The 14,455-nt window shown below is 31.6% G+C and overlaps 1 protein-coding gene across 1 annotated transcript in view; it reads left to right on the top strand.

The window, feature by feature from the left end:
- r (carbamoyl-phosphate synthetase 2, aspartate transcarbamylase, and dihydroorotase rudimentary) overlaps positions 1–9,130 on the top strand; it is a 46,866-nt gene extending 37,736 nt beyond the window's left edge. The window contains exons 5-8 of the mRNA XM_075298284.1: positions 5,340–5,482; positions 5,540–7,403; positions 8,123–8,506; positions 8,599–9,130. Of these exons, the coding sequence (XP_075154399.1) occupies positions 5,340–5,482; positions 5,540–7,403; positions 8,123–8,506; positions 8,599–8,799 (2,592 nt within the window). The 3' untranslated portion in view covers positions 8,800–9,130. The remainder of the gene's footprint in view (positions 1–5,339; positions 5,483–5,539; positions 7,404–8,122; positions 8,507–8,598) is intronic.
- The last annotated feature ends 5,325 nt before the right edge of the window (positions 9,131–14,455 follow it).

A 14,455-nucleotide genomic window follows, 5' to 3' on the forward strand; every position in this document is an offset into this window, starting at 1 on the left:
TTGTAAATAATACATTTTTTGTACATATATATGATTTTATTAATAAAGAATAATTAATGCATACACTGACCGACTTAATTCTACTTAAGTGATGAATCTAAAAATTATTGATCAGTTTCTAAAAAAAAAATTTATAGAAATAAAATGTTGACAAAATTTTCTAGAGAAATAAAATGTTGTTTGTTCGTTTTAAAGTTCGCTTGGATAAAACTTAAAAAATGAGATGTTTGTCTATTTCAGCGTTGCCAATTTAGCTTTTTTCCCGCTAGATTTGGCTTTTTTTGAAGACGTTTAGCGGGGAAAAAATGCATTTAGCTTTTAGCTTTTTTTCTGGCTTTTTTCATGACCCTTTTAGCTATTTTTGGCTTTTTTTATTTTCGACATGTTTCTATTGATATATGGATAAATCGGCGTTTTTATCTAAGCCTTGCTGCAAGTATAAGGGTTTCCACATATTTCAAAGCTCAGTTGAAACATTAATAATGAATCCAGCCATTATGCGGGCATTTTTGTAGCAAATACACCTTGTTGTGAAGTTTTTTCATTATATACATTACATTACATACATACATTATCGTAAACTTTAAATCTACTATTACCATACAAATTTGTTAGATAAACTGTCAGTAAATTATTGGGAATATTATCATTTGACTCGTTTATCCTTTTTATGTTATTATAATATTCTAAAGTTATTACGATATTACTAAATTAAAATAGTAGATGTGAATAGCTTTGTGCACTGAAAAAATATTGTCGTCTCCTTAAAATACGAACGCGAATTTTGGTTATAATAGCATTTGTGAATTTCTTTTATATAAACTGTTTTCCTTGTCCAAAAGACGATAAAGTCGTTTTGTCCTTATAATTAAGTGATTCAACTTAAAAATGGGTATGTTTTCATGAAAGAAGGAAGAATTAATGAAATAGTATTTAAATGTGAGGAGTTTTTGCATCTTAACCACTAACCAAATTAGCGTTCAAAAATAGAAGATGTTTTTCAACACTTTATTTTAAAATCGTATATATACAATAATTTCTACTTGAAGTCGAGTCTGAATTTGGAAATTTAAGTTGGCGTTAGCACGTTTTTAAAGCACTTTGATAGCTCATGAAGAAAAGGAACATGTTTTTACTGGGAAATGTAAACTATAGATATTTTCTACAATTTAAATAAAAGTAATGTATTTCGAATTTTTCACAATTTCAAATCCAAACTAAAATTTTATTAAAAAAATGACAAATCATTTTTTTACCAAATCCAAAGCATGCTTAGATCATTTAATATTTTAAAATAACAAGTAAATAAAATAGAGGTGTTGGGAAGGTAGCTCCCACAAAACGAAGGACTTCCAGTAAAAAATTTGTGATAGTAATCAAAATGTATCGAATACGCAAACAGAGCTAATATGCCTTAGATATTGTTACAGTCTCACAGAAGTGGAATTAAAATGAAAATAATATGCATTGTAAGTGGAATAAAACCTCTAAGTTTGTTAAATTTCAATCAAAAATGTGACTTTTGATACAAAAAAAATTAGCTTTTTTTCTAGCTATTTTTTAGTATTTTTTAGCTTTTTTTAAGCTATTTTTTTGGGCAAATCTAGCGGTTTTTGGTGAAACAATTCTGGCAACGCTGGTCTATTTTAACTAAAAAATAAAATTTTGGACAATTAAATGTCTTAACAAAATAAAAGGAAACAAAAAACTATGAAAATATAATTAAAAAATTCATCACAGCAGGGATTCAAATGTTTTGGTAAATTTTGCAAAATATTCCCCTCCAACTAAGAGGTACTTTAATTTTTTTTTTATAAAAATAAAACTTTGACAAAATTTTCTATAGAAATAAAATTTTGACAAAATTTTCTATAGGAATAAAATGTTGACAAAATTTTCTATAGCAATAAAATTTTGACAAAATTTTCTATAAAAATAAAATTGTGAGAAAATTTTCTATAGAAATAAAATTTTGAGAAAATTTTCTATAAAAATATGATTTTGAGAAAATTTTCTATAAAAATATAATTTTGGGAAAATTTTCTATGAAAATAAAAATTTTCTATGAAAAAAACAGGTTCTATAGAAATAAAATTTTGACAAAATTTTCCACAGAATTAAAATTTTGACAAAATTTTCAATAAAAATATAATTTTGAGAAAATTTTCTATATAAATAAAAGTTTGAAAACATTTTCTATAGCAAAAAAAATTTGCAAAATTTTCTATATAAATAAAATTTTGGCAAAATTTTCTATAGAAATAAAATTTTGAAAAAAAAATTTGCAAAATTTTCTATATAAATAAAATTTTGGCAAAATTTTCTATAGAAATAAAATTTGGGCAAAATTTTCTATAGAAATAAACTTTTGAAAAAATTTTCTATAGAAATAAAATTTTGACGAAATTTTCTATAGAAATAAAATTTTGACAAAATTGTTTATAAATATAAAATTGTGAGAAAATTTTCTATAGAAATAAAATTTTGAGAAAATTTTCTATAGAAATAAAATGTTGACAAAATTTTCAATAGAAATAAAACTTTCTATAGAAATAAAATTTGGGAAAAAAATTTTCTGTAGAAACAAAATTTTGAGAAAATTTTTATAGAAATAAAATTTTGAGAAAATTTTCTATAGAACCAACATTTTGACAAAATTTTCTATAGAAATCAAATTTGGGTAAAAACAGGTTCTATAGAAATAAAATTTTGACAAAATTTTCTATAGAATTAAAATTTTGACAAAATTTTCCATAAAAATATAATTTTGAGAAAATTTTCTATATAAATAAAAGTTTGACAACATTTTCTATAGGAATAAAATTTTGACAAAATTTTCTATAGGAATATAATTTTGAGAAAATTTTCTATAGAAATAAAATATTGACAAAATTTTCTATAGGTATAAACTTTTGACAAAATTTTCTATATAAATAAAATTTTGACAAAATTTTCTGTATAAATAAAATTTTAACAAAATTTTCTGTATACATAAAATTTTGGCAAAATTTTCTGTATAAATAAAATTTTGGCAAAATTTTCTATAGAAATAAAATTTTGACAAAATTTTCTATAGAAATAAAATTTTGACAAAATTTTCTATAAAAATAAAATTTTGACAAAATTTTCTATATAAATAAAAGTTTGACAAAATTTTCTATATAAATAAAAGTTTGACAACATTTTCTATAGAAATAAAATTTTGACAAAATTTTCTATAGGAATATAATTTTGAGAAAATTTTCTATAGAAATAAAATTTTGACAAAATTCTATAGAAATAAAATATTGACAAAATTTTCTATAGGTATAAACTTTTGACAAGATTTTCTATAGAAATAAAATTTTGACAACATTTTCTATAGAAATAAAATTTTGACAAAATTTTCTATAACAATTTAATTTTGAGAAAATTTTCTATATAAATAAAAATATAATTTTGAGAAAATTTTCTATGTAAATAAAAGTTTGAAAACATTATCTATAGCAAAAAAAAAATTGCAAAATTTTCTATAGAAATAAAATTTTGACAAAATTTTCTATATAAATAAAATTTTGGCAAAATTTTCTATAGAAATAAAATTTTGAAAAAATTTTCTATAGAAATAAAACTTTGACAAAATTTTCTATAGGAATAAAATTTTGACGAAATTTTCTATAGAAATAAAATTTTGACAAAATTGTTTATAAAAATAAAATTGTGAGAAAATTTTCTATAGAAATAAAATTTTGAGAAAATTTTCTATAGAAATACAATTTTGACAAAATTTTCAATAGAAACAAAATGTTGAAAAAATTTTCTATAGAAATAAAATTTGGGAAAAAATTTTCTGTAGAAACAAAATTTTGAGAAAATTTTTTATAGAAATAAAATTTTGAGGAAATTTTCTATAGAACCAAAATTTAATAAAATTAATAAAAATAAAATTTTGACAAAATTTTCTATAGGAATATAATTTTGAGAAAATTTTCTATAGAAATAAAATTTTGACAAAAGTTTCTATAGAAATAAAATATTGACAAAATTTTCTATAGATATAAACTTTTAACAAAATTTTCTATAGAAATAAAATTTTGACAAAATTTTCTATATAAATAAAATTTTGACAAAATTTTCTGTGTAAATAAAATTTTAGCAAAATTTTCTATAGAAATAAAATTTTGACAAAATTTTCTATAGAAATAAAATTTTGACAAAATTTTCTATAAAAATGTAAATTTGAGAAAATTTTCTATATAAATAAAAGTTTGACAATATTTTCTATAGGAATAAAATTTTGACAAAATTTTCTATAGGAATAAAAGTTTGGAAAATTTTCTATAGAAATAAAATTTTGACAAAATTTTCTATATAAATAAAATTTTGACAAAATTTTCTATATAAATAAAATTTTGGCAAAATTTTCTATAGAAACAGAATTTTGACAAAATTTTCTATAGAAATAAAATTTTGACAAAATTTTCTATAGAAATAAGATTTTGACAAAACTTTCTATAGAAATAAAAGTTTGACAAAATTTTCTATAGGAATAAAATTTTGAAACATTTTTCTATAGAAATAAAATTTTGACAAATTTTTCTATAGAAATAAAATTTTGACAACATTTTCTATAACAATATAATTTTGAGAAAATTTTCTATAGAAATAAAATTTTGACAAAATTTTCTAGAGAAATACATTTTTGAGAAAAATTTCTATAGAAATAAAATGTTGACAACATTTTCTATAGAAATAAAATTTTGAGAAAATTGTCTATGGAAATAAAATGTTGACAAAATTGTCTATAGAAATAAAATTAAAATGTCTTGGCTACTGGCGAGAGAAGGGAAATCGATCAGTATGACTCACCCGTCATCGAGCCGTTGCCTGGCTTCAGTAGTGGAATTATCCTACCTATTTTCCAGACATCGGGTATAATTAGCGATTCCAAGGACGAATTGGGGAGTAATCTCACGGCGGCGGGTATAATGCACCGGATTGACCGGATTAGTCCATCTGATGGGCCACGGGTTACCACATAATTGTACGTGTTTTTCCATGGATAGTCGGCTTTGCCCTCGATGTTGAGTCATGACCGGGGTAAACATATGATTTTTATATCCTGAACTAGTATTATAAGTGCATATGTTTGCAACACCCAAAAGGAGTCGATTTAGATACAGGGTGTCTTCGGCAATATTGCTCGGGGCCGGACACTGTGCCAAACTAACCATGTCCGTCTGCCTGTGAACACATTTTTGTAATCACAGTTTAGGTCGCAGTTTTAGCCCAATCGACTTCAAATATGTTCCCGCATTACTAATTTGCGCTCCCAATATTAAAATTTCTTTCTTTCCTAGGTCGAATGTGTGCAATGGACTTTCGATAAAAATGTCACCGATGATCTAAGTGGAGGAGAGCTAATGCATTTGGCCGAATTCTTATCACAGAAACAATTCGATATGATCATTAATTTACCCATGCGAGGAGGGGGAGCCAGAAGGTGAGTATTGTGGAAAATTTGAAGAGAAATCAAAAATTCAACTCTATTTCCTTTCAGAGTTTCCTCGTTTATGACCCATGGCTATCGTACCCGGCGTTTGGCTGTCGACTACTCCATCCCTTTGGTCACTGATGTTAAGTGTACTAAACTTTTGGTGGAATCTATGCGAGTGACGGGTAGAAAACCGGCAATGAAAACTCATACGGATTGTATGACTTCAAGACGCATGGTAACCCTACCCGGTTTCATTGATGTCCATGTCCATTTACGTGAGCCAGGAGCTACGCATAAGGAGGATTTTGCCAGTGGTACGGCGGCAGCATTGGCTGGAGGTGTTACCATGGTTTGTGCTATGCCCAATACCAATCCCTCTATTGTGGATCGTAATACATTTACCCTATTCCAAGAATTGGCTAAAGCTGGAGCTCGTTGTGATTATGCCCTGTTTGTTGGAGCTTCCGATAGCAATTGGCAGCATATCAATGAGCTGGCTGCTCAAGCTGCAGGCTTGAAAATGTATTTGAATGACACCTTTAGCACTCTCAAGATGACCGATATGACAGTATGGGAGAAGCATATGCAACATTGGCCCAAACGAGCTCCCATAGTATGTCATGCCGAGCGACAGACCATGGGTGCAGTGATTCTTATGGCTCATCTAATGGATCGAGCGATTCATATCTGTCATTTGGCACGCAAGGAAGAAATAATGATAGTGAAAGCTGCCAAAGAAAAGGGTATGAGAGTGACTTGCGAAGTGTGTCCTCACCACTTGTTCTTGTCCACAAAGGATGTCCCTACCATAGGTGCGGGACGGGCAGAAGTTAGACCGGTTTTATGCTCCCCCGAAGATCAGAAAGCCTTATGGGATAATTTGGAATACATTGATGTCTTTGCCACGGATCATGCTCCCCACACATGGGAGGAGAAAAATTCCGAAAATCCTCCACCAGGATTTCCAGGTTTGGAGACTATACTACCGTTGCTATTGCAAGCAGTGGATGAGGGACGTCTGTCTTTAGATGATATTAAGAATAAATTTTATCGCAATCCCAAGAGAATATTCAGTTTGCCAGAACAACCCAACACATATGTGGAAGTAGATTTGGATGAGGAATGGATTGTATCCAAAGATTTCATGCATTCCAAAGCCAAATGGACACCTTTCCAAGGTACTAAAGTCAAAGGTAAAGTGCATCGTGTGGTTCTACGTGGTGAGGTGGCCTTTATCGACGGAGAGGTTTTGGTCCAACCTGGATTTGGTCAAAATGTACGAAGCCAATATAGTCTTGTCAAGCCCATGGAAATGTTGGAGATCAAGACGTCCTGTGATCATTTGGATAGTATCAAACCATTGGATCGTAGTGGAGAATTTGTCTCCGATTCGCAGACCAATGAAGCTTTCTCCAGGCTACTCTCCGAAACTCCATCAAAAGTTCATTTCTCTGGAGATCCCAACTTTTTGCGGCCCATTTCACCTTTGCCCCGTATACGCTGTGATTCGGCCAGCAATGCTACACTCAAGGAACTCATACAGAAAAATTCAGCTATAAATGCTCCAATATCACCGGTAGCTCCCACTTTGCTAGGCCGTCATGTGTTGTCCGTGGATATGTTTAGCAAAGAACAATTGAATGATATTTTCAATTTGGCTCAAATGTTGAAGAGTCGTGTATCGAAAGATCGTCCCGTTGATGATTTGCTCAAAGGTAAAATTATGGCTTCGGTATTCTATGAGGTGAGCACGAGGACTTCGTGTAGTTTCGCTGCTGCTATGCAACGTTTGGGTGGACGTGTCATTTATATGGACGAGACAAGTTCATCGGTTAAGAAAGGTGAAACATTGGAAGATAGCATTGCCGTAATGGCAGGATATTCAGATGTGGTAGTCCTAAGACATCCGGAACCGGGAGCAGTAGGGGTAAGTATGAGAGGAAAATTTTAGACACTCAACCTGTCCTTTTGACTCAGAGCTAGGACTCTAGAGTCGACCCAGAGGGAGAGTAAAAACAAGAAGCCTATGATCCAGATTGATAAAGATCGTACTTTTATTGGTACGTTTTCATTAAAAAAAGTTCCTTGGTACACCCTGTGATATTTTTAGTACATTTTTGTATGTGTAAAAAAAAATCCAGTAAAAACTAGCAAGAGAGTAAGAGTGTATTTTACTCTATTTGCTTAAAAATGCTGAAAAGTACTCGAACGGCATCCTGTAACTATTTGCACATTCAAATTTTCAGCTTCTAAAACATTAAAAACAAAAAACGAATCCTGTTTTTTTACCTCCAATTGCGGGACATGTACATAGTACTGGTGCTTTGTTTGTTATTAACAATCAGCTGGCAACGTATGCTTTGGTTTGCAAGATTTTACTGGCGAAACAATCTGTAGCAAAAACTTGTAATTTCTCTATCTCATAACTGTCAAATGTAGTCTCTCTCCGGCTCTCTTTGCTAGCTTATTGGTATAATCGATCAACTTCCAGTAAACATTTGTGATAATTAACAAAAATTATCGGGTTCTCGAATGGAGCTATTAACTGTAGAATGTGCCACTCAATCTCCCTCTCTCTCTCTTCGGTTTTCACTCTTTCTCTTAATTTCTATTTCTAACTTTCTTCTCTCTTGGTTTTTTTTACAGCGTGCTGCTCAACACTCTCGCAAACCTCTCATTAATGCTGGTGATGGTGTTGGTGAACATCCAACACAAGCTCTACTCGACATCTTTACCATACGTGAAGAGATTGGTACTGTGAATGGTTTGACCATCACTATGGTGGGTGATTTGAAACATGGTCGTACTGTTCACTCCTTGGCTCGTCTCTTGACCTTGTACAATGTTACCGTACAATATGTTAGTCCTGATACTTTGGGTATGCCAGATCATATAGTGCAATATCTTAGTTCTAAGGGTATTAGCCAGAAGACAATGTTAAGTTTGGAAGATGCATTACCCACCACGGATGTTTTGTATATGACACGCATACAAAAGGAACGCTTTGCTACAGAGGAGGAATATGAAAGGGTGAGTACAGTGGAGTGAAAGATGAATGAGGGAGATAAATCGTCATTATTATTATATTTGTTTGTTGAGCAATATTTTCTACTCTATTGCAGTGCTGTGGCAAATTCATAGTTACCCCGAAATTAATGACACGCGCCAGTCGCCGCACCATTGTCATGCATCCTTTGCCTCGTGTTTTCGAGATAAGCAAAGATTTCGATTCAGATCCCAGGGCAGCATATTTCCGTCAAGCTGAATATGGAATGTACATACGAATGGCTCTCTTGGCCATGGTAGTAGGATGCCGTAACTGATATGAAATCCACTATTCACCATTATCAAATGCCATTAATGGGGACGATCAACTCTGACATTAAAATTTCCAAACGACATTTGTATTTCCTTTTAGTTTAAGAGACACACTTGGGAAGTGTGTTGCATACAAATGATTTTTGTGTTTTTTTTTTCATTTTGAAGATTTTTATATTTTTTATATGCATATATAATATACATATTAACAATCGTATATATACTAAAACCCTAGAAAAGTAAGCTGAAATGAAAAACAAATTTAATACATTTACATTGTTTTTTTATAATAAAGAGTTACTATCTTCAAATCGGTTATGCTGAGGATAAAACGAATTGTTTGAATTTTTACTAGATACCAAATAGGCTAGGTTTTGATGGAAAGTGTAAACCTGTGACAACTCTTTTTTATAGATACGACATAGACAAATTAGAAGAATGCGCAGTCTTGTCATAGCAAAACTGAAGCACCAGAGGACTCTGTCAGCAAAATATCATAAAGTTTGCGTCGACGTGTCTTTCAAATGTCTCAGAAATGTATCATAACATTTCTGAATTAAAAACCACAAAAGCAATATCAAAACGATTATAGAAAATTAAAATAAAACATATGTGTATATTAGTTGTGTTCCTTTACGTACTACTAGTTACTACTTTTACTAGTTTTTACTAGAAACCGTTCCTCAACCCCAAAAAATAGTAAAAGTAGTAAACAATTTTAAGAGAAAAATGTCAAAATGCATGTCTCTTTTAAAATTTTTTTACTACAAGTTACTCGACAAATTCTTTCGAGTAAAAGTTGTAGATATGTCATGACAAAAATAATTATTTGTTTTCAAATTTTCCAAACTAAAGTAGTTCCAAATAGCTTTTTTTTTGGAAATAATTCTGTAACTTTTTAATGGATTAAGATATCATCATAATTTTTTCTTTGTGCCAAAGCTGAAATGTTTTTCTCTATATTTAGAGGTTTGTAGGTAGAGGTGTGCACGTGACACGAAATTGTCGTGACTCACGAAAATTTTCGTGATTCGTGCGTGAGTCGTGAGTCACGCTCATGACAACAGCGTGAGTGTGCGTGAGCGTGATTAACAAACCAAAATGTCGTGCGTGAGCGTGAGTCACGAAAATAATATCTTCGTGAGTGTGCGTGAGTAATGAATTACACTCACGACAATATTCCTGTTCACCACCATAAAACGCTTAAGAGTTAAAATCAATTACAATTCTAGTGACACCTGAGATGTTAAGAGTTTAATAACACTCTTGATTTAATAATGCTCATGTTTTCAGACACTTCGGTAAGGTAAATTAATCATAAAATTATTCGTGAGTCACGATATTTTTCGTGATTCACGGTATTTTTCGTGAGTCACGGTATTTTTTGTCAGTCACGACGTTTTCGTGCGTGAGTGTGCGTGAATACAAATTTTCTTTTCGTGAGTGTGCGTGAGCGTGAGTCCTACCAAAAAATATCGTGCGTGAGTGTGCGTGAGTATGATTTTGCTGTCGTGAGTGTGCGTGAGCGTGAGTAAACTATTACTCACGTGCACATTTCTATTTGTAGGTCCCTAGTGAATTCACGGGCTGGTCTATAGACGTTGGAAGTTGGACACCTCGGATGTATGAAATTTAGTGTTACTTGGCAAACGCGCAATTATGCACCGATTTTCATGATTTTTGCTTTGCTGGATAGAACTTATAAACTACCATAAAAAGATTGTGTATGTGTGCGAATATATCTAATATTTGCGAGATAGGGCCTTAAAATTTATTTTTTTGCAAAATTTGAACAAAGTGGGGTCTTTATTTTGAGTCTAGAAGGACTACATTCCTTATAAAATTCTACGTATTCTGGAGGAAAATTTTGTGCACCTTTGTGCTTTAGATTTAACGTGTAGACTCCACAATTTGGAATTTCAAAACAATGCCGAACCAATACCACTTGTTTCGAAAAAAGTACCAAAGCATTGACCGACTCGCACCAAATTCGGCACACCCTTTAATGGACCAAAAGTACCTCTACGTTTTGAATTTCATGCAAATCGGATAAAAGTTTTAATGTCTATGTCATGAAGACCCCAATTGGGGGTTCGGTTCATATGGAAGCAAAATCGAAACATAGGCCGAAGTAGTTCCATGTTCAAAATTGACCTGCATGTAGAAGAAAAACGTGTCTGGTAAAATTTCAGCACTATAGGTTCATTATTGATGGAAGTAGCCTGATTACAACAGATAGCCAGACAGAGAGGCATCGTCTTATAATTTCTCCCTGATCAAGACTATATATACTTTCTATAGTCAGAATTCGTTATTTGTATGTGTTACAAACGGAATGAAAAACCCCACCTTATAAGATACTGATAATATGCGCTATTACTCTACTTTATGGCCCAGAAGCCAGAGTTTTACTTTGATTAAAATTTTTGCAAAAGGAGTACTTTTTATAACAAAGTAAAAACCATAGCTTCTTTCTATCGTAATAAGGATTTCGAAGTTTCCTGCAAAAAATCTGCCATTTGTCAAAAAAATTTCGATATAAAAGTATTTAATTTACCTACATGCTTTGAAAATATTTATTCAAATCACAATGCTTTTTTTGTTTTTTATTTGACATTTTTACAATTTTTACTATATTTTCGTTCCTGTACATTTAACAAATATAGAAATCTGAGAGCATTTTCAATATTTCTCTCTTTTACTACTTTTTACTACGAGTAAAGTAAAGGAACACACCTATTAAAGCGAATATCTATTACGGTTTTATGTGAATATTGTTGTTTTAATTTGTTTCAATTTTTTCTCATAGCCCTCTACACGTTGACATTTGTTTTCTCTTTATAAGAGTGCACACGCAGAGAAGGAATATGATCACCTCAAACATGTTTCAAGAGCAAAATGTTATTTTTGTATGGTGACCATGTAACATGTTTGTCACTAAAATGTTATTTTCTCGTCAAATATAACCTGCTTGCCGAAATCACATACATGATTTCCGAGGAAATAACATGGTTGCGAAAACCATGTTACATGGTCACCACCCAAAAATAACATTTTGCTCTTAAAACATGTTTGAGGTGATCATATTCCTTCTCTGGGTGCAAGGCTTACAGCCTGTTTCTGTATGTCGAACGAGTTCAATCGATCGACTGAAATGCATAGAAACAGCTGTTTTTTGGTTATAAATTCAGCTGTTTGTTTCCATTTTAGTCGATCGACAGAGATTATTCGACATACAGAAACAGGCTGTTAATCTTATTTTTCTCAATTATCTTTGGATACGACAGAGAGGAAGAAATACAAGAGAACGAAACTGTGAAGGAACAGGGCTGCCAATTTTCCCAATTGGCATTTTGACGATTTTTGACTCAAAAAATAGCAGAGTTTCCGATTTTTGCTTCGAAAATGACGATATTTACTCGGTTCAAAAATTTGGAAAAATCGAGTTCGAAAAATCGAATTCGAAATCTTAACCGATTTTGATTAAATTTTGCTTACTTTAAGATTACTTAATTATCTTGTATTAAATTTGAAGACGACCTATTTAACTCAATACGACCCCACTTGTTGAAATCGGGCGATGCCTATATATGGGGCCTATATTTAAATGTGATCCGATTTTTTTCCAAATTCAATAGCGTTCGTCCTTGTGCCCAAAAAGCACTGAACCAAGTTTCATCAAAATAATTGCGACCGGAATCCTGCGAACAATACATAGACAGACCGACCGATGAACGGACGAATACGAATAGATCGACTCAGGAGGTGATTCTGAGTCGATCAGTATGTTTTATGGAGTCTAAAGTCAATAAATGTTATTATTCCCTAAACACTATGTGGGTTAGGATATAAAATCTGGATGCATTTATTCTAATATTATTTAAATTCCCAATATTTGGACGATTTTTATAATGCAAGTTCCGATTATGACGATTTTTTCGGGAAAAAGTGACGATTTTTCATAAAATTTTATTGGCAGCCCTGGAAGGGAAACCGTAGACAATATAATACATATAGATGAGCCATGGGTGTCAAACTATGTTTGACAGTTCCGAAGATTAAGAATAAATGAGAAAAATAAGAGCACACTTACAATCTCTTTCGTTTTCCTTTTTGTAGTTTGACAATTTTACACAAAATTAGATCGTTTATGATGCAACAGAGGATTTATAAATAAATTAATATATTAAAAGTTCATATTTGAACAAAAAATTGTGACCAAAACCGCGAAAATACGAAATTTAATTTTGAGCAGCGTTTCTCTTTATAAACAACACAAAAGCAAATGCGCGTAAATTAATGTTCGGGACTGACTCTTTACGAAAAAAATCAAAACGAAATGTCAGAAAATTAATTTTTGGAACTGACACATTTTTTTTTAAAGAGAATAGTGGATCATCTATGTATTATAATGTCTATGGTGGCCGTTATGGAGAAAATTTCTCTAATATGATGCAGCTTTTGTCGGCGCTTCTCTCAAATATCATACAGTTTGCGTCGGCGTCACGAAACTAAAGGAAAACAGGAGTTAGGGCCTACTTTGTAATAAAAAATATTTTCTTATTATATTTCATGTTAGCCTGATACCGAAACAGGCAATTGACGTCCAAATGCATTATATCTAATTATACAATTATTTTTCGAGCTTTATGGACAGATATAGATTAAGGAACATGGTTAATAGAGCCATTGAAAAGAAAACGCCAGATACAAATCTATACACGCCTGGACTGTACATGTTTCGGTTCGGGCGAATGAACCTTTCCACAGCCTTTAGTATAGATCTGGCTGGGAGAGATAACTCAATTTTGGGCCCTTTATGCTAACTCCTTATGGAGAAAACATTTGGGAAATTTCCTCTTACAAATTGAATCATTTTTTCTCCCACTGTACATCATCTTTTCATATAACTTACAAGTCCCTTAATCTTATTTTTATTTCGTTTTATTACATAGTAATGCAACAACACGAAATTTATTTTTAGAAAGCTAATTTGTTAGAATTCACCTAAGTGGTGAACAGTCGAACAATGCTTATTGTTTCTACAGTCAACTACAACATATGACAATTAACAGAAACTGGTTTCCAGGATACAACAACAATTCTAACGCGTACATTAGTCGTGTTTTTCCTAGTTTTACGACGGGCTCATTGTCCCAATTGACGTCCAAATGCATTATTTCCTTATAAAGGGTGATTTGTTAAGAGCTTGATAACTTGTTTTTTTTTAAAAACGCATAAAATTTGCAAAATCTCATCGGTTCTTTATTTGAAACGTTAGATTGGTCCATGACATTTACTTTTTGAAGATAATTTCATTTAAATGTTGACCGCGGCTGCGTCTTAGGTGGTCCATTAGGAAAGTCCAATTTTGGGCAACTTTTTCGAGCATTTCGGCCGGAATAGCCCGAATTTCTTCGGAAATGTTGTCTTCCAAAGCTGGAATAGTTGCTGGCTTATTTCTGTAGACTTTAGACTTGACGTAGCCCCACAAAAAATAGTCTAAAGGCGTCAAATCGCATGATCTTGGTGGCCAACTTACCGGTCCATTTCTTGAGATGAATTGTTCTCCGAAGTTTTCCCTCAAAATGGCCATAGAATCGCGAGCTGTGTGGCATGTAGCGCCATCTTGTTGAAACCACATGTCAACCAAGTTCAGTT

The sequence above is a fragment of the Haematobia irritans genome, chromosome 3, assembly GCF_050003625.1.
Source record: "Haematobia irritans isolate KBUSLIRL chromosome 3, ASM5000362v1, whole genome shotgun sequence".
In the NCBI taxonomy this organism is placed as follows: Eukaryota; Metazoa; Arthropoda; class Insecta; order Diptera; family Muscidae; genus Haematobia; species Haematobia irritans.